Source organism: Podarcis liolepis, assembly GCF_965112155.1.
Source record: "Podarcis liolepis genome assembly, chromosome: 6".
Lineage (NCBI taxonomy): Eukaryota > Metazoa > Chordata > Lepidosauria > Squamata > Lacertidae > Podarcis > Podarcis liolepis.
Genome location: NC_139559.1, coordinates 69,897,208 through 69,918,337, shown reverse-complemented (window position 1 = coordinate 69,918,337; position 21,130 = coordinate 69,897,208). Strand labels below are relative to the sequence as shown.

The following is a 21,130-nucleotide window of genomic DNA, read 5'->3' as shown; positions in this document are numbered from 1 at the left end:
ACCCGTTTCCATAACAGCACAACAGATATGATTGCTATATTTCCCAGAATACCTTTTAGCAGATCTGGAATATCATCTACTCATCCTTGTTGCCCGTAATGGGGACTAAACAGCTTAACCGTTGCATGCAGACGGGATTTTGTGTAGCGCTTCTTCAAGGGGACTTACTAATAAATGTCTTTAATATCTTTCCAGGTTCTGATTTGCACTAAGTATGGTTTTTATTGTTACTTTCCTGCAAATCAAAATAGGGCTGCCATCAAACACGCCATTCAATATCAAGCTTTGCAACAACGTAGGGGAACTTACCTTTCCTGCCATTGCTCCACATTGCTGACTGTTGCCGATGGGAAAAAACACAAAGCGTGATGTTGTCAGGACACGGGATAACTTTTACTAGCCAGTGCAGAAGGGTGAACTTGGCATGGTTGTGCTGTTCACAGCGACAGTTGTGCTTTGTCCATTTTTCATTCGACTCTTCTCCCTGACTTTTAAAACCAGCGAGAGGCAGATGACATACTGCCGCCCCTTTACAAAGAAAGCAACTTTCTCTTCCAACTCTGCATGTATATATCTCAACCTGGCAACAGAACCATCCCTCCTGAAGGGCTACTGAAACAGAAGTCTTGAACTGCGTGGCCGCAGAAAGGCTGCATGAGTTGGCTTCTCAGTAAGCATCACATTGTTTAATACTCATCATGCTTTCTAAGGGACTCGCATTTTACTGTCTTACTTTCTTGGTACAGAATTATCCTGTGTGTGCTATGTCATATTTTTTTTTAACCATTCCAGAATTAAGCAGCAGGCCTCTCATAAGAAAAAACAGCAGTCCTTAACTGCCTGCCTGCCAGCCATAGAGGAAATCTCTTTTTTAGACAATTGCAAGCTTTCTGAAAATAAGTGTCTCTCTATTGCTATTTCCATCTTAACTATAGTGTTTGCTGCTGAGGTTTTCCGAGATAATGTTTACTGAATTATACCAAGCATCCTTAAGACTTCCTCAAATCATAAAAAAGGGAGAACAGTATTTTTAGTTCAGGAGGTACTGAAAGGAACATTATTTGCATTCCATCCTGCAGCCAAGTAGTCCATATTTAGATAAAAAAGCTTTCTGTTTTTACTGTAATGTGTTGCCTTTTATATAAGAACTGCAGCTTCAGAGTTTGTTAGGCTTTCTGTATGAATGTGTAGCTGTCCCTGCAGACTTCCTTTGAAAACAGAAGGCTGGTCCTTTTGATCACAATTTTATATAGCCAGTTTGCATTAGACCACAATAGCTGTATCCGTTTAGTATAACTGGTGGCGGGGGAGCACGTTGAGGACTCTTGAGTATTGACTTCTGGGGTTAATTTGAGTCAGGCTTTCTGCGTCTGACCAGAGTTGTGTACATGCTGATTTAATTAGGATTGACTTGATTGATTAAATAGACATCGATTGAGTAGATGAGATGAGATCTGACTTTATGAAGTACAGTGATTCCCATGTGATGCTTGTTGGTCTCTAGCTTTGAAAGAAGTGGGTGTGTGGCTGTGCATTTAATTGCTTTATTGCAGAAGCTCTAACTTTTTAAAAACTAGGTAACACAAGCTCATGGGCCAATGTGGCTATCTTCACTTTTTGTGTTATCTGCAGAAGGCAGTCTATAATCTTGTGTAGTTCCCCACCTCCACCCCAGGTGCCATATAGAAAAGCTTGCAGACACCTCTGTGCCAAGATGATGAATTTAAACTGACCGCAAAAGCTGCCTTTTCTTTCTCTGTTACTTGTGTGTCTGCACACATATTTATGCTGGCAAAAAACCACCAAAGCCGACTTATTGTAAGGCTTTGTTTTTTTCCCAAGCGCTTGCTTTTCATTGCAATATCTGATAATGCACTTGGAAAGAAAATGGGATGTGGCAAAGATCACAGCAGTGTTTCTGTTTGTCCCAATGGGAACTGCATAGGTGAATTATCCGTTATATAATACTCCTTGATAATTCCACCTTCACTTTCAGAAAGCAGTGTGCATAAAGGACAATATACAGCAAAAGCAAAAGAGTTGTTTGTTCTACAATAGAGGGGGTGTTGCTTGAGAGACTCTGGGAGCAGAACTTGTGCTCTGAAGGACTGGGGGATTGGATTGTCCCAACCAAGGCTTCTTGTAGGGGATGGGCTTCCCTCCCCACCCCAGATATTTTCCTGCACCCACCCTTTCCTTCCCCATTTTCCTTGGCTGACAGCAGGTGTCCCTCCTTAACCTCGTTCTTTCCTGAGCAGCTGGAGACAGTCATCCTTGTGAGGTGATAGCCATTTTAAAATAGCTGCTGCTTCAGGAGGATGGGAGACTAGTGGCTTGAGGCGCATGAGTAGAGTTTCCATTGAGGCAGTGCTATTCCAACCTGTACTGAAGCTACATTCTGCATTTGTTTCAAGCAAAACAGCAGTCATGCCTTCAAAGCAGAATTAGATTGACTTTGGAACAGTCATATAGTTTACGACTCATGCGAGAAATACCTTCGTGTGTTTCTGTTCAGACTTTTGCACATTCACATATCATCTGATCACTGTTCTGTTCCCCTTCACCTGCGTACACATTCTACTTTTAGCGAGGTTTTGCAATAATTTAGCGAGGTTTTACCATAAAATGGGGAAGGCACAGATCAGAGGCAGAGGGTAACTGGCTAAATGCCAGTAATGAAAGTGAAATTTAGCAATGTAAAACAAAATACCAAGCTCTCTAGACTGGAGCTTTCCAAACTGTGGCGCGACACATTAATGTGTCGGCTGCAGTGTGTCACACAAACGTTCCCCTTGCTCCTCCCAGGGCTGGAAAGGGGTAAGTTTAACCTCCGGGTTTGCTAGTTGAACTGAATTACTGTGTCATGAAATGATACATGTCTAAAAAGTGTGTCACCAACATGAAAAGATTGGAAAGTTCTGCTCTAGACCCTCTGTGCGCAGTAAGATAGGGACGCCATCTTGGGAGAGGCTGAGGGCACCCCTTAAATTTTCAAGGAGTGGGCTGGGCCCCCTCAATATTCCATGGCCTGCGATAGGCTCTGCAGAGCATCCCTGCAGTTGCGGCAGGTCTTGTGGTCTCCTCCCGCCATGTGATGTCATACACGCATGCCAGGCACCCAGTGCCTGTAACAATAGATATAATATTGATTTTAAAAATAGCTTGAACATGCATGTAGGGCCATGAGAAGGCCTCAGCCTCCTTATGGATATCATATGGAAAAGATATAACCAACTTTGACGGCTTAGCAACAGAGATGTCTCTGGCATCTACATCTGTAATAAACGGATGCCACGCTGCCAGGAAGAATTCCAGTGCTGCCCTTTCGACGTCATTTGTCACTCTAACAAATTTGGGTGAGAGGAGAGAAAAGGACTGAAGCCACCGGAAGTTAGATGGGAAAACATCAAGAACGTTAAGATTGACTTCTCAGCTGTAATGAAGCCAAGGAAAGTTTTCTAATATCTTGGCTGACTTTCCTAAGCCTTTGCCAGAGGCTTCTGACAGAAAGGGAAGATTGATGTTAGCAGGCGAAAGCATGGCACTGATTACTATAGAAGGCTCCAGAGCAGGCCACCAGTGGGACTACGCTGTGATTTGCAGTACAAGGGAAGCCTTTGTCCGGTTTTATCAAACACCGCATTTCTTGCGAGCTGCTGGCCAGAAAAGCACAGCAGGCGTGCTAGAAATAGTCTGTTCCCTGCAAGGAAACAGCTTCAACAGAAGCGTAGCAACTGGGAGAAACAAGAAGATTCATTGAGGCATTTGGAAAACAGACTTTGTGCAGCATTGTATTCTTTTAACTTTTTTGGGGGGTCTTTTTTTAAAAAACGAAGCTCCTTGTGAATTTGTATCTGGGAAGAGAGTTATTCAGCTCCCTGAAGGATTTTGATGAACTTTAACTTGTTGAGCTTCGTTTTCTAACATGAAACGTGGCATGGGTATTGAAGAATCATGCCTGCTTTGTCCTGTGTGAGTAGTCAACAGGTTTGGTATTTCTAGGCAAAGTACATTAAAGATGTACAGTACATAGTTACTAGTAGAAATACTTGATGCGTATTTTTTTAAAATAAAAAAGGGAGGGAGGAAATCATTTTGTATTATAGTGTTGTTTAAACATTCATTTTATTTTTCCTTCAAGTAGGAATTTTTATCACCAGAAGTGAGAATGCAGTGTGACTATTTGAACTTTTTGTTGTTGTGACTGATGGAAGTACTTCCGCAGTCCCTCTGCTCATTGTAGGTTAGGAAGTGATGGCCTAGTGGCTCAGTCTGGTCCCTTTTGCATAGCCTAGGAAACTAAGGAAACTCTTCTTGTTATGAATCCTAACCTAACTGCTTTCTAATGACCTTTGCATGTGTTCTGGAGTGAGCAGCCGCTATACATCATAAGCAAAAGAATAAACTGAATAATATTTCTCTGAGTCTCTGTTGGCATGAGAGTAGGTTCTTGGGCAATGCTAATGTTACTGAATCTTCAATTCTTATTCTGTCCAAAATATGGTCATTGCTAAAATTAGATAAATAGGCATTTGTTAACCTGTTGGTCTATGAAAGGCTCATGAGAGAATTTTGTTAGTTTTGGAAGCATGCTGACTTCTGAGGCGTATGGGATTTTCGGATTGGGGCAGTGGTGGTGGAAGGGTTCTTTGTAACGTAATCACATGTACACTCAATAGCTGCTGGTCCAAAATATCCCGATGAAATAACTTTGTAGTGGAGCAACTGTCTTGTTAACAGCTTCTTGTGAAGTCGCAGCCTCAGTAGAGCCTCTTCTGATAACAAAAATTAGGAAGCGGTTGGTAGCAGATGCTGCTAAAGAGAAACTGTCAGAAAGACAGTAATATATTCTAGAATCTCACCTGACCAGTTCCTATGAATTATGACCAGTTCTGTGAATTCGCCAGTTGTTGTGAATTATGAAAATGTGAATTACGTTTTTGATATAGCTCTGTAAATCCAAAGAGAGAAAATCGAAATAAAGCCACTGCTTCTCTCTCTCAGTTTAGAGAGAGTGGTTTGCACTAACCATAGTTTAGTTTCCAGATTGTTGTTTGAGTTCCCAGCATATGGGCCAACTTTTTTAGAGATACATGCCTGCTTTACTTTTCATCTCGTCAGCAGTCTTGTTTCTTGGTGCAAGAGCTTCCAAAGGTAACATAACAACTATGGTCAGTTCAAAAATTTCACATCAGAACCATATTCTATGGTTTCGGATTCTAGTTTGCTGGCTGATCTCAAACCATGCTTTGCCAATTGAGACTTTGCACTAAACTGTAACTCACAAGGAGAGCAGGTGCTTTTGTTTTTCGTTAACTACAGCTTGTTTTGTCAGAACCCAACAAAAACCATGCACCGTTTATCTTACTTATTTGGAAAACTTACAAACTGCTAAACATGAGCAGATATCATAGTGATGTACAATAGTAAATAAGAGAACTTGAAGGCTCTTTGCTATTTTCTTATTGGATTCAATCATATACTGGCAAATTCAGCTTGTGAAATTAAAGCTGATTTGGAAGCTTCTTGTGCAACGAAACTGCTTCCTCAAAAGGTCAGACTCTTTCTGATATGGAAAGTGAATGAAAATGCAATGGAAAGTGTGGTATAACTTTTGCTTCATTGCAACGTTTTCCAGTCTCCCTGGGGGAAAAAATCTAAATGCTGATCATTTACCGGTAATCTTTCTGCAAACAAATCAGGATGAACCCTCAATAAACAGGTCATCTGGAAAAGTCAAGGCAAATAAAAATAGTTTTACTGGAGAAATTAGCTGTTAGGAAGCTGGCTTATTTCAGCAAACCATAGTTAAGATCAACCATGCTTTAGAGGTCACATTACTCCAAACCCTGTAGTTAGTCAAAACGGAAGCCAGAGCTTCCGATCTCCTCCTCAAGACTCACCTAGGCTTACCGTAATAAAGCTTAATTTGTTATGATGCCCTCATGCAACCACAGGATGCAGGGCTCCTGATTAATGCTCAGTTTTTCTTCTCCTGGCTATGATTAATTTTTTTTTTTTTTAAAAGAACAGTCATCCTGGATCAGCACGCAAGCTGGTAATCCTTTACTGAATCCACTGGATGCTTTCTTAATTCCTAGGTGACTATCACCTGGGAGCCAGCAGCTTTCCATGACACACAGAAAGGGGCATTGTGCAAGAAAGGAAGAGGGCACTTTGGGGCTTGAAGAAGCAAGGCAAGTTAGAACTGTTAAAAGACTTCCAGAAGCATTCCATCTCCACCCTGCCCATCAGAAGCAGAGGGGGACATGGTTGTTTGACAAGAGGGGGCAAATTACGCTCAAACATGATGCAGCTGTTTAAAAGATGCAAGTTCTAGAGCAAAGTTAGGTCCCCTTTAATTTTCCATTCTTTTCCAGTGGCTTGACCTGGCAGACAAGGCACAGGAGTCCTTTTTTCCAAATGACTTGCTTCCACAGAGCAGTTGCATCCAGGAGTCTCTTCTTCTGAAAGAAGCTAAATTAACAAGTCTGAGAAGGCAATGCAGAGAGACAAAACAGTACATAACGGGCAGGGATTGGTTAATTGTTCCGAGGCAGATTCTTAAGGGAAGGATGGGGCAGGTTCCTTGTGTGGTTCTGCTTTTGGCAGAACAAGGCAGAAAAGTACAGTCCATAGGTAAGAGCGTGTTGTAGGAGCATCTGATGCTCTGTGTTGTCCTGAATAATACCACATATACCTTTTTCAGGTCCTGGCAAATTAGTAGCTTCTTAAGTTAAAGTATCCTTTCCCTTCATTTTTAATATGTCCCTTTCTTCTTTTCCCCACCCCTGCAAAGGTCCTGGGATCTTGTCTGCAAGCAAGTCTGAGATGGGAGCGGCAGAAGGTTCTCCTCCGAGTCCTAACCCTTTGAAGAAAGGTGGTTCGATAAACTGGTCCTTCCCTGACAAAATAAAATCCCCGAGAACGGTGAGGAAACTTTCCATGAAAATGAAAAAATTGCCAGAGCTGAGCAGGAAGCTGAGTGTCAAGGGAAATTCAAGCCATAGTAGCACGGACAATTCTTCGTTGCTTAAGAATAACTGCCAGGTCATAGGTCACGGGTCGCTACCTTCTTCCGGGAACATCACAGCAGCAGCTAGCAGGAACGTCATAAGCCGGTACCATCTTGACAGCAGTGTGTCCTCTCAGCACAACTACAAAAAGAAAAGCAGTGGCAATTCGAAATCCTCCAGCAAAGGGGGCTACCTCAGCGACGGAGACTCTCCTGAGCTTATAACAAAATCAGGGAAGCACGGCCTCGAAAGCCGGGCTGGGAAAGGAGGAAAGGAAGCATTCCCAAGCAGCAACGGTAGTAAGGCGGAAATAGACATTGACGCTTTCAGGCACTACAGTTTCTCCGACCAACCTAAATGTTCCCAGTACATATCTGGACTCATGAGCATCCATTTCTATGGCGCGGAGGATCTGAAACCGCCAAGGATGGACTCCAGAGACGTCTTCTGCGCCATTCAGGTAGATTCGGTAAACAAAGCGAGGACTGCCTTGCTGACGTGCAGGACGACTTTTTTGGACATGGATCACACTTTCAACATAGAAATAGAGAACGCCCAGCATTTGAAATTGGTGGTCTTCAGCTGGGAGCCCACGCCGAGGAAAAACCGGGTCTGCTGCCATGGGACAGTGGTCCTCCCTGCTCTTTTCCGGGTGACGAAGACTCATCAGTTGGCAGTAAAGCTGGAGCCCCGAGGTATTATTTATGTCAAGCTGACCCTCCTGGAGCAGTGGGAGAATTCTCTCAATGGACTAGATGGAGAAAGAGAACCGGTAATGTTTGGAGTAGATGCTCGGAAGGTTGTGGAGAAGGAAAACGTAGGCTTGATGGTGCCCCTGTTGATGAAGAAGTGCATTATAGAGATTGAAAAAAGAGGCTGCCAGGTAGAGTTAATTAAAAATAACAACCACCGCATTCTTCTGCATTTAATTTTTTGCTGCTTAGAGCATTACCCCTATTTATTTACTTTTGCTATAAATAATGTTGTCTTTGTTGGATGCACCATATCCTTCACTTCCTTAGTTTGGGGTAGCACATCTGCATTGCAGTGGGTTGAAGGCTGCTCTCTCCTGCTCTTTGCAGTCATGGAGACATGATGTGTTTTTTATGATACACGAAGTGGAGCGGTAAAAGCAGTCTGTACCTTCTGGAACGCCAACAATCTATTGTGGGTCTAATTTTCCTCTGGCCTCAGGAACTTCCAAACCTGGAATATGGTGATAGTGAAATTAATTGGGGTATTTTTGTGCTAATCTAAACAAAACTGAACAAACAAAACAGCTAGTTTTTACTGTCCCAGTGTGGAAGATGAAGTTGTAGTAAGCAGTTTTGATGGATAGATTCCTCACAGGGCAAGTTTAAATGTTTTATTGCTTTTATGGGAATTACAGTCATCACATGATAAGCTGAGAGCATGTAATTGCTATCAGAGGTTATTGCGTCCTCTGGTCATAATGGGATTATTGAATTTCCAAGAGTTGAGAGAGAGAGAGAGAGAGAGAGAGAGATTTCTCTCCCTGTGGCTTATTTATTAAGCCTTTTATGGGTTCCTAATAAAGGAGCCTTTGGGGCAATTTTCTAAACAACTTTGCTACATATAGCTTAAAGACGATTTTGCCTACTGGCTGGCTATCTCTCCATGTAGAAAGCATTCATTGCCTCCAAAGAAGCGAACTGATGTCTTTTGTAATTTCAGCTTATTTTATCACCTGATACTAATTTCCAGGCTTCCAACAGTTTGACTCCACCCCCGAAGGCACACCCCTCCATTGTCTCCCAAGACAGATGGATGCCAACAACATTAATTTACTTCGTTATATCTCTGGCAGAGTACTCCATAGAATATTGATAACCGTTGTGTCTTTTTCTAGCGAAAAACTCGTACTGCGTGCCAATGATACAATCTGCATGTCTCTCAGCATCTTTGGGGATCTTGCATGAATATCTTGATGCTTCTACTGGGCTTACTGAAAACTGTGTTTGTGCTTGGTATTTAACTTACAACCTTCATATTCCTTAGGTGGCAAACCTGTGCCATGTTGTAAGGTTATGATTTTGCTTCTAGGTTGTAGGCCTGTACCGTTTATGTGGCTCAGCAGCCGTCAAGAAAGAGCTTCGTGAGGCATTTGAGAAGGATAGCAAAGCAGTTACCCTCTGTGAAACCCAGTACCCAGATATAAATGTGATAACAGGTAAATAAAATTAAAAACCTTGATATTTTTTTTAAAAAATGAAGAATATGCTTAAAATGTCTGTCAAAGTCAATGTGAAAATTATTTTCATTTTGGTAGTCTACATGTGGAGCCATAGATATCATTACAGTGGTACCTTGGTTGTCAAACTTTATCCGGAAGTTTGTTCAACTCCCGGAACCATTTGTATACCAAGGCGTGGCCTCTGATCGGCTGCAGGCGCTTTCTGCGCTCAGTCGGAAGCCGCGGAAGCTGTGTTGGACATTCGGCTTCCAAAAAACATTCACAAACCTGGAAGTAAGTGTTGAGCTTTCGTGGAATTTTGGGTCTTCAGCTTGGACAGTTCCTCAGTGCTCATCTGCTTAGGGATTCCTGATCAGGGCTGGTTCCCATTTATCTGATGAGAAGGAGCTTTTGTCACAACATTCTGTGTATGTATGCTTTACAACAGAAATGGAAAAATGCCCAGAGTAAGTAGTTGCACTGGCTGTGTAAGGCAGGGATGAAGCTGACATTTTTAAAATAAAGAGTATGCTTTCTGTTTTGTTTTTTAAAAAAGCAGAAATGCTCAGGACATGATCAACAGAACCCTCTAACTTCCCTGACTAGTAAGAGCTAGCTGAGAAAGGGGAGGAAGAGAGTTCCATTTTATGCTGACCATGCATAGGGCAGGATTATGCCATCGAACAATCCTGGGTGTTATTTTTTGGCTGGGTTTGGGGGCATGAAGGTTATATCTTACAGCTATTTCACCTTGTTATTTGCCAAGGCCTACTCCCACCCAGGATCCAAAATGGACATGGCTTGGAGAATGTAGTATCAAACAGAGAATTGCTCAGATTGTCCTGCAAGTTTGGCTTAGGGTGGAACAAAATTAATATATTTTGACTTATTTTGCTGCTGGAATTGTCCTCCCCAGGTAGTTTTCAGGGGTCACGAAGCCATGGGAATACTGGAGGAGATTTTAGAGCTGCTGTAGGATTTAGCAACAAGGACAACTTTTATGACATTGAAATTGCTTATCTTGGGGGTCTAACTGCACACTTCATGCTGGTGCCTGTTAACAGTCTTGTTTAAAAGAGCAAACTGGAGGGGAATTTAGGTCAGAGAAGTGAGGGGGGGAGGGAGGGAATGAGCCCTTAACCCTTTCCTCACACATCATCTTGCTACTTGAGTTCAACCTCCAAGTGTTAGCCCCACAAGGTTCAAAGTGTGTGTTTATTAGGGCCTGTTTGACTAAATTGTGTTCTGAGTCTAGGCAGTGCTGCACCTGTCTGTTATTAGTTCAGCAAAAATTGCTGAAATAAAATATAGCAATTCTGAGTGTCTTCTCTGGTGTAGATGAATCTGAATACCTTGCTTGGACTGTCTTGATCCATCTCTTGAAATCTCCGATTAAGCTTTCCCCTCAGCTGAATAAAAATGCTCATGGATTCCTTATTACGGAAAATTCCTCTTTGTGCTCCTTTTCCATTTTGGATGACAGCGAGCCTCAAGTGTGGAATTTCCTGTGGGATGGACCGTTTCAAGCAACACCATCTGAATTACAGCCGTTTTGAGAATAGAATGTCTCTTTCAATCTTGTCTCTCTTGATTTGAGCTGCTGCGGCTGCTCTGCTTTCATTTGTGTGCACAGGCTAGGCTTTGTAGCACTGCACAGTCATGAGAACATAGAAGAAGTCAGGCAGAGGTCTCTCGGAAGCTTGCAAGGAGGGCAAGAAATCAGTAGGTCTTGCCTGTTGTGTTTCCCCAGTATCTAGTATACAGAGGTACGCTACCTTGTAATGTGGAGGTTTCCTTTAGCAATCATGGCAAACAGCTGCTCATTGACTTATCCTGCATTAATCTGTCTAAAACGTGGAATGCATGAACAGTGGTCGGAGATGATGGAAGTTGTAGTACAACAACATCTGGGGTGGGGTCCACAGGTTCCCTACGCCTGGTATAATGCTTCTTTTAAAATAGCCATCTAGGCTAGCATCCATAGCATGATTATATCTTACATTTAAATGTGGTTTTGTTTTTGAGCATTGGTGAAAATTCCAGTTACAGTCATACTTTAGATCTCAAATGCCTTGGCTCCCGAACAAATCGGCTCCCAAACGATCGAAACCCAGAAGTGAGTGTTCCAGTTTTGAACCATTTTCAGTCTGCCGTGGCTTCCGATTGGCTGCAGGATGCTCCTGGAGCTAATCGGAAGCCGTGCCTTGGTTTTCAAATGGTTATTCTGTTCAAGAACTAAGGTACGATTGTACTTCAACTCTCCAGCAAACATTGCAGTGCCTGTATCCTTCATTTTGTTGGCAGCCCTTTTTAAAAAAACAAAACAAAAAAACACTGTTCCCCAGCTAATGACAAATTCCAATAATGCCTGGATCAAGTTGAGTGTGTGACTGCTGAAGGGTTAGTCTTTAAAGCCCAATGCAAGGATGGTAAGATGTGTGTGTTGTTGTTGAGTTCATAAGAATCTGAGCTTTCACTTAAAAAAACAACAAAACAGGACATTTTTAGCTCTCGTTGTCGTTGGTCAAAAGCCTAAATAAGCTTCAGCAGCATTTTTGATGTTGGTCAAAAGCCTAAATGAGCTTCAACAGCACCTGTTGAAATTGGCTGGGAGCTCATGAGAAACAAAGAGGAATAATAACTCAATGGGTAAAGACAATGCTGTCCGCATGCAGATGTCCACAGGTTCGGGGTACCTGGCATCTCCAGCTAAAAGGAGCAGGGCTGGGGAAATATGCTCCCTGAGACCTTACAGAGCGTTGCCAGCCAAAGCAGACAGCACTGTGGGCTAGCCAGGCCGCCAGTCTGACAGTACGCACAGTGCTGCTTGCCAGCATGTGTTTTAACTCGTAAGCCCTGCAACACTTCAGATAAGGCCGTGCTATTTGTTTCAATAGATGAGAGCAATAATGGCCGTCTGTATATGCTGTAACAGAAATCCAAACCGGATGCTTCTTAAGCAAAATCAGAATCCCCTTCTCAGAAGAAGAGTGCTGGTGGACTCCGGTTTTTGAAAGGTTTGTTTGTTTTCGGACAAGATCAGATACAACGAAGCAGGTTTCCGCAGTTTTTGCTTTGCCACAGCAAGGGCGGCACTGCCCTCTGGTGAGGAACCAGATTCCTCCCAGCGTTGAGGCTGCCCTGCACAGGGGAGAAGCACAAAGTCGCCCATGTAGTGCTTTTGCCAGCAGCATACTCTCCCTGCCGACGCTGGTGGTTGGCAGAAGGTGGACTCGCGACTACCATTTCGGGCTTGGCCAACCAGAAGTTGTTGACCACTGTGATAAAGAGAAAGGGAAGGAGAGACATAGAAATGGGAGGTGTTCATTGTGTTAGAAGGGTAGCAGGAACCAAAAGGGCTAGTGGTAACCAGGGAAACGCAACAGAGGCTCATACTTTTCGTTAAAACTCATGTTGTGACTCCTTTAAAGGTCAGGAGAATTCAACTCTCCATTCAGCAGGCACTTTGTAGGCATTTGCCACCGTGAGGGCTAGAAACTTGTCCTACAGCTTTGAATGGTATGACCATTTGGGTGCTAACTCCAAATAGCAAATTCTGTTTTTAGAAGATACGTACTTACTAATTTGGATGGTGCAAACGGTATATCAGTGAAATGGGTGCAATTTCACTGCTGGGATTGGGGGTGGTTTTAGTTCTTAACATTTATTATTTTGAGGCTGATGTGTACATGTGTATGATAAAACACATTGTTCTTGTTAAAAGTATTTTGTTGAAACCTCAGCATAAATCGTAGTTCTTTTAAAAGCTGATTCGTATTTGTTGCTGCTCCCCCCCATTCCCACTTTTTAATTAACTGTGGGGTGTCCCTAGGACTCTAAAAGGCACTCTTTTACTTTGAAAACTCCAGTTGGTCAAGGAATGTGCATTTAATTATTAAACCTCAACTGAGGAATGCTCCTCTGGCTGGCAAGCAATTAAATGCACATGTGATTTAGAATAATGTGTTCTGCTGGATTTGGAACCTGGCTGGTTTCTGACATTGCTGCATCACTTCTCCTTCCAGCCATGTGAATTCTCATCTTGGAGTAAAGCATGTCATACACTTAACAGTTCAGTGGGTCAGAAAAATGGGAAATTAATGAGGTGGATTGGGGGAGGTATGTGTTTTCTGCTTGCTGCCTAAATTAGTTCTGTGTGGACAGTGGTGTATCATGAAAAACGCAGCTGTCAGGAGAGGCAACTCCATAAAAATAACTGCCGCCTCTTACAGAGCTCAGCTAGTGAAAGGATTTGGAAAGGGGTTGTGGGTCAAAGGGCTCACAAGTTATTCTGTTCAGGAATTAAGCAGGAGAAAGTGTTTTGAGAAGGAAATGCCAGGTTACTCTGTTGCACAGCTCAATGCTGATGCTATGAATAGGCATTGCAAGTGGTGCCTCTGTAACTGAATGTGTTTAAAATACAGGACAGATTCCTTTCCTATCAGTTGCATATGAGCTGTCTGCAAAACTTTTTTTTAACCATTCTGGTGACAGAATTTGATATCCCCACCCCACCCTGTTTCACTATATTCCCAAAACATGATTTGTAAAGACCAGTTTCTGTCTATTTGGTTTCACTGCTTGTCGAGGTTGTAAATTTAGGCCTACCTAGACTTGAAATAATTGTGTGAAATGCATCCCGTTGGCTTGCAAAGTAACCATCAAACCCTCCTCACTTACTAGCAAGGTTTGAAGGCTCTTGCGTCAGATGGGCCTCTTAGGAGCTGCGGAATTCATAAAGAGCTCTTTAGTGTCATGTTGTGATTAAACAATTAGCCTTTACATTCTGGCTGGTTCCAATATTCCTTGACATCAAAATTATGTAGTCTTTAGGGCTTTTTCAGCAGCGCGCCCCCCTTCCCCAAACAAAGAGTGAGAATAGAATCCCTCACTTTACTCTTAAGGATTTTTGCTCTTAACAAAGTCTTCAATTAACACAGTTCACATTACAGTTGGGTCATAGGGCAGGATTTGTGGTAGGCACACTGAGGCTTGCAACAAGTCTTGCTTTGTTAAGGAACACTCAGCAGTGGTATTTCTGTCATGGTTCGAGGATTAGCAAGGCCTTTATTTGGCAGATACTTAAACTGGTATCTCGGCTTCCTATTTTCAGTTCTCTTTGTTTTCATTCTACATTAAATGGTGCTATTTATTGAAGAGCAGGCTGTGCTTACCTAGTTGGGCCATGAGTTATGAACAATACAAAAAAGGCCCCGTGCACCACTGCATTCGCCCCACCCCACCCAAGTTAAAACAACTGAGCTGCCATTTTAAGAGTTTATAAAGTTAGGTGTTTGGATTTCTGAGCCTAGATACTTGGTAGCACAAAACAAATATATTGGTTGCCATTTGGGGTATTCCTAAAAAGGGGAGGGAGTAGTTTTAAAGCTTGTATGGTTGCAGAATTTTGTGTTGGGGATGCAGTTTGTTTTAACTTGACTGCTTGACTTTAGTTTCTCAAAGCAAAATGTTGGGGCCTGAAATGAATAAGGTTACATGATCTACAAAGCAAACTATACAAAGTGTCTGAGATCTCACTATCTTTCTCGGAGAGTTGTTTGTCTTCCTCTGTTTGCTTGGCATTTGGACACAACTCAAGATACCATAACCAGATTTTGCATGCTGGTTGGTTCCTGTGATAAAGGAGCAGATTTTTTTATTTTTATTTTTGTATCCTTGGACACCATTTTCAAGCAAGATGGTTGACTGAACGTTTCAAAAGTGTGCTTATTTTAACTACTGACTTTAAAACTACACTGATTATTTTTAAAAAATAAATTTAAAAAATTCAAGCGATGTCAGGTATTTCTCCTAGTATGAAATTACTCTTGAAATGCCAGGTATTTCTGCTAGTATGAAATACTCTTGCACAGGGATGTGATGCTATGTATTTGGCATCCGGATTTATTTTTGCACAAGTACCTGTTATATTGAAATTAGCATTTGCGCTCATCATTCTACGTTTCCTGTGGTGGCTTTGCATTAGAAGGGGGAAAACCTAGAGTGATAGAATATTGCTGGTGTTTGGCATGTTACTTATGTGAAGAGAGGGCAAGGGTAGGGTTGATTGCTTAGCTCTGTTTCCAGTATTGCATGGCTTCTCCTGCCTCCACCATGTCTGCCAAAGCTTTACTCAGTGAGGAACAGTCAAACATGTGGAAGCTGTGTGATGTACATAGTGAAAGGTCCCTGTCGCAGAAGCTATGGCAATCACAGTGCACAGCCCTGCAGCACCCATCACCACATTTAAAACTCTGTACACTTGACTAACAAGAGTAAAGAGACCTATAGACAAGAAACTGTTCTAAATTCAGAAGTTGCTAAAAAAACAAACAAACCCAGAAACCCTCTATTTTGGGTTTGTGGGTGAAATGTCTGCTGGCTCCTTGATGCAGTTTCTCTTCCACAACACAACACATTCCACAGTCCTGTGGAAGATGGCATCATAGGTCCAGTCTACAGATGCAACAGGACGAGGCGGTAGAATCGATGGTATCATTTCAGACCAGAGGTTGCTAGAAACGGGGGGATTAAATTTTTTAATGTTCCAATGTGTTGAGAGCTTTCTTCAAGTTGATCAGCACAGTAGGCGAAAAGGTAGACTAGAACTCTTCTCCTCAATGATTTACTTTCATATTTCCATGGAGGTATGTGTTTGGGTTTTTCTAGGGGGTGGTGGAGTTCGGTAGAGGAGTGGTTAAAAGCAGCATGCTCCACTTCTAGCTTGAAGCACGATATAATCCATTCTGCCACCTTGTTCTTCTGTGGGTATAGACCCAACCACAGTGTAAAAAGTTCTAAACGCAAGATTCATTTTCTTCCCTTCAGCCCGGCTGATCCTCATTTTGCTGCTTTAGGTTTGAGCAGCTGCTTCAGCCTGTAAAGATTTCTCTCCCTAGGGTGTTTTTTTTTGTGTGAGCGCCAATTCTGGGCTTTGAATAGCATCACAATGGTAAAGTTAACACAGTACTTTTTCTTCTGCCAGTATGTAAGAACTGGTACTACAAGATTTCCTGATATGGTGAATAGTAGTCTTGAAAGGGCCATAGCTCCGGGGATAGAAGATTGGTTTTGCATGGAGAAGTCTCCGAGTTCAGTCAGTGGCATCCCTCACTAGGGCTAGGAATGTCCTCTAGAGAGCCACTGCCAATTATTGTAGACAACACTAAGGACATGGATTCAGTATAAGGTATCTCCCATGCTCCATAAGAGTATTGCACTATCAAAGAAGGTAAAGCAAAATGGGAAAACAGAATATGCAGAAAAGGAAAATGTCCCAGTAATTGCATTCTACCCTGAATGTCCAGTTCTAAGATTATTGGAATTCTTTTTGGCATAACTCATCGGACGTTGAAATGGAAAGTGTTATAGTGTTGTGACAGCTTCCCTGTATTATTTAATTATTAGATACTATTTTCTTTTTGGCCATCCATCCATTAGCAAACATTGAATACAGTATTCGTGAGGGAAGGTTTAAAAATCGGAATTAGAAATCATTGCGAGATCTGAGAACTGGAATTATTTGCAGGATTGTATAATATGCAAAATGGGCCATTTGTAACACATGTGCTTATGCATACATGCCTTGGGATATATGCTCATACATACATGTATTGAGGTTCTGGGATGCTCTGGGAGTGGTACCCTTGTGCTTTGTACATATGCTCACAGTGTGTGCAGGGAGGTGCCTGCTGGCGTCTGTCGTTGCAGTTTGTTCATTGCACCTTGTCTGCATCTCTTCTGAAGGTGTTCTCAAGGACTATTTAAGAGAGCTGCCTTCCCCCTTGATAACCAAACAACTCTACGAAGCTGTGTTAGATGCCATGGTGAAAAAGCCCTTGAAAATGACAGCGAATGGATGTGATAATAACCCTGGTGATTCTGAGCATACCGTGGCTCTCTTGGATTGCCTTCCAGAAGTGGAGAAGGTAAGTATCGTTTGCTGGTCTGTTGTAGATGGCATACTAAATTCCAAATCCCTTTTAAAGAAAACGGATTGCGTCATGACCTGAGACAAATGGACTCTTCCATAAGATTTTGGACTACATGAATCATACAACAGGGGCGTCTGAAAATATTGCTAAGCGGGTAGTTAGATCAGTCTAGTGAACCCATTCTTATTCATGGCAATATTAAGCTGTTTTTGTCTTTGCATTGCTGGGTTTCCATGATGCTAAATAGTGTTAGCTGACATTCTGTCCAGATTTATGTTGGCATTGCTGGAGGTGCAACAGCAGAGATCATTCCATGTGCAAATTAAAGGTTTAATTTTATTGGTATTAAATTCAACTAGTCGAGGGGATAGGTGGAGCTGTTGCTTAGCAACCAGGCTGAGAGTGGCATGATGTTTGCTGAGGTAGAATGTGGTCCAGTTGACTATGTAGTTCTGAAGTCGCTTTTCTCTGTGTGGCTCCCTCTGCACTATAAATTTAAAGCAGTAAACGTGCTACTTTAAACAGTCAGGACTTCTCCTAAAGAATTATGGCAAACTTAGGTTTTTTGTTTTTGTAATATTTTTATTAGCTTTCAAATTATTATGGAGCCACAGAGATTGCTAAACTATAACAGAACATTCAATAATATATCCACCCTAAGGACCAGGACATACAGAACCTAAACAATATTAAATAATGGCATCCAGTCTGAAATCATGACAACCATATTTCTCTAGACTGCGTGGGGAGAGATGCCTGTAAATCTGAAATTAAACTCTGTGAAATTTAATTCCACCTCAGTGATTAGAATGATCAAAACCTTAGTTTTTTTAAGGGTGCTGGGTATTGTTAAGAGACCACTATTCTCACAGACCTACCATTTCCAGCGTGGAAATCCTTCTCAAATAGATCCATGAACTCTGATAATGCTTCTTGTTTGCCTGGATGGGGTGTGTGTGTGTGTGTGTGTGTGTGTGTGCTAGAGATGGATGTGCGAGTGTGTTAGGAAACTAACCTGCAGACTTGGCATCTAGATAATATAGATTGCAAGTGTCCTGCAAGAAGGTTTGTGTTCTGCTACTGTCGCCATGCCCCCAGTAGTGAGCAAAGCGAACTTTAGACTGCAGATATTTAAAATCATCTGCTAAGCACAGCAACTTAATTCTCCATCTCAGCAGATCATTTCCATGATCAGAACAGAGGGCCTGGGAGCCAAAGAAAGAACATATGTACATGGCAGCAAACAACACCTGCAGCTACAGCTCTGCTTTTAATTATTTGTTTATGTCCTACACAGTTCCCACTACCAAAGAAAGAAACTAGGTTTTTTTTTGAGAGAGAAAAAAAGAACTGAACAGTGGCTTTGTCTTCCACAGTGGAAAATAAAAAAGCAAATCTCCCAACAGTTCTCTCTTAGGCATGCAAGTCCCCTTTTAGATCCCCATGCCGGCAAAAGCAGCTTTGGCAAGTGCTGTGTGGTTGCTTTCAAACAGTAATTTAAAAACGGTAAAGTGCTGCGTTTTGTTTATGAATGAGACGGTGCGACGTCTGTGAGTGACTGAAAATAAACGAAAGGCGAGATCGTTCAGCAATGCTGATGGAAAGGCCCATTGATTTTGAGCAAAGCCGAACACTGTGAATGTTTAACCGACGGTCAACAATAATGCGTGTGCCTGTTCTGAATATATCAGGAGACAGTGATTTTATTGACTTGCTAAGCTGCCACGTGTTGACTATTTATCCCCGGACCACTGTGATTTTCAAGCACCTCTAACGAAAGACTGCTGCTTAATTAATTTCACACACAGCCAACACATGTGGGCATTCTAACCTTCCCAGTGAAGGGAACCAGCTGCGCCATTTTATACTCAGGCAGCTAGACAGGGGCAACTTTTTCCCCCCTACGTTGAGTTACTTAATCCCAAAGCTTTATTTTAAAAAATAATATTTATGTTTTCCTCCGGCCTCTTACCCTTTCCTTATCCAAGAGGGGGCCAAGAGGCAGAGATGAGGCAGGCTGGTGCTGAAGCCCACCCTTTTGTTGCAATCACCTCACCTCCCTTCTGGTCTCTCAGAACCCAAAGAAGTACGAAGAGGGTGGAGCAAAGACATGCAAGATGACAGAGCCTCAGACTGCCTGGGAAAAAACTGGGGGAGGAGGCGACTTAGGGAGCTGGGGGAAGACATGGACCTTGAGTCCTTGCAACTGCCACATTGGGGCAAGATCTACCAGGAAGTGTTGTTGTGCTCACTAGGCCTGGCCTTCGGAGCGTGTTTCCTTGAATGAAGAGAGTTAAATTTACTGCCACCGTGTGAGTTATCGCTGACACCCACCCTGACAGAAAGGATGATTGTAGTCCCACAACATCCTGGAGGGATACTGGCTGGGTGAGTTCTGTGGTGGAACTCTCACATGTTGCTGTTGTTGGCATAAGAGAAAATTATGTGATGATACCAGTTGGAGAAAAGGAGACACCTGCAAAAGGAAACCATGCATGCTGTGGTAGATTATTGCTCTGGTTTTTGCTATCGCGGTGCCCACTGCAGAAGAGCCAAGTGCTGAGGCAAAGAGCCCCCTGCAGTCTGCCCTTAATCCTATGGGCTGCTGTGCCAATAGAACAGTTCCTTGATAGCTAAAGCTTCACTTTGAGACTGAATGTGTTTTGTAACGCTTCCAAAGAGCAAGGGGAGGACCCAGTGTGAGCATAAAACATACTAAAGATTTTTTAAACTGTAACTAAAATGGCCCATCTGTGACTGATTATGCACCCAAGTATGTGCTGAAGCACAGTTGTATGTTTATGTGGAAGCAAATCCCACTGTTTTCAGCTAGGCTTATTTCCAAGCAAGTGTGCTTAGGACTACAGCTTAGGGCTCTTTGGCAAATTGTTCCTGAAGAAGGAATTACAGAACTCAGAGCACCTGCGAAAACACCAGTTATCTGCGCCCTTCTACGTGGCACACAAAAAGGTACTATCGAAAGGTTATCTTCTGTTGACTGTTGGCATCGTGCATAAATGACGATATTGTGGCTATGTGAAAAGGCCCGATTCTTCAAGAGGATTAGAAACAAAACAAAAACCCTCTTTCCCACCACCACCACCCTGAAGCTAACTAACTCAAATTATTCCCCACCCCATTTTTATTTTATTCTTAGGCCACTCTAAAGATGCTGTTGGACCATCTGAAATTGGTGGCTTCGTACCATGAAGTAAACAGAATGACATGCCAGAACTTAGCTGTGTGTTTTGGGCCTGTGCTACTGAGCCAGCGGCAGGAAACCACCAATCACAACAACAGAGTTTTCACAGATTCGGAAGAGCTTGCCAGTGCCTTGGATTTCAAAAAACACATAGAGGTTTTGCATTACCTCCTCCAGCTGTGGCCAGGTAAAAGTCTTAGAGGAGCATATCTGGAAATAATTTAACTCTTTATTTGCAGAGGGGGAGCTGCGTTGGGCTGTAATCCAAACCCCTACGCTGGGTTTAGGAGGGAGGCATTACTAGGCTCACTTCTGCCAACTCAGCTGGTTCCCCACCGGTTTGCCCAGTGGATAGCCCTCAAATGGGGCATTCCCATTCCAAGGGCAGGGCAGTGTTGAGCCAACCCCGCTAGAGCCCAGGCTGCTCTCAGGGCCGACACTGGCCAGCGTCAAGCCTAATGCAGCCTGCAGGGCCTCAGTAGCAGCAGCTGTGACAGATTTGGATTGCAGTCTTAGTCTATTGCTGCAAAAAAACCAAACAAACCAGAGTGTCTTAGCACATTTATTACGGCTTAGCTTTTGCAGAGTAGGGACCACTTCATCTGATGCATGAAGCATTACCCTAAATGGGCAAGTATAGGTACATATATATGTGTGTATATGTATGTACACATACACACACACACATACGTGTTGTCGAGGAGGAAACAGTATTATAAGCAATGAGGTCAGGAGCAAATGAAAATCACAAATTACATATTGTGACAATTACATTAAAGTCGAA

The 21,130-nt window shown here is 42.6% G+C and overlaps 1 protein-coding gene across 3 annotated transcripts in view; it reads left to right on the top strand.

Annotated features, from left to right (window-relative positions):
- SYDE2 (synapse defective Rho GTPase homolog 2) overlaps positions 1-21,130 on the top strand; it is a 40,469-nt gene that overhangs the window by 10,274 nt on the left and 9,065 nt on the right. For all 3 annotated transcript variants that reach the window (XM_083510907.1, XM_083510906.1, XM_083510908.1), the window contains exons 3-6: positions 6,800-7,899; positions 9,081-9,207; positions 16,957-17,138; positions 20,302-20,533. In XM_083510907.1, the coding sequence (XP_083367033.1) occupies positions 6,800-7,899; positions 9,081-9,207; positions 16,957-17,138; positions 20,302-20,533 (1,641 nt within the window). The remainder of the gene's footprint in view (positions 1-6,799; positions 7,900-9,080; positions 9,208-16,956; positions 17,139-20,301; positions 20,534-21,130) is intronic.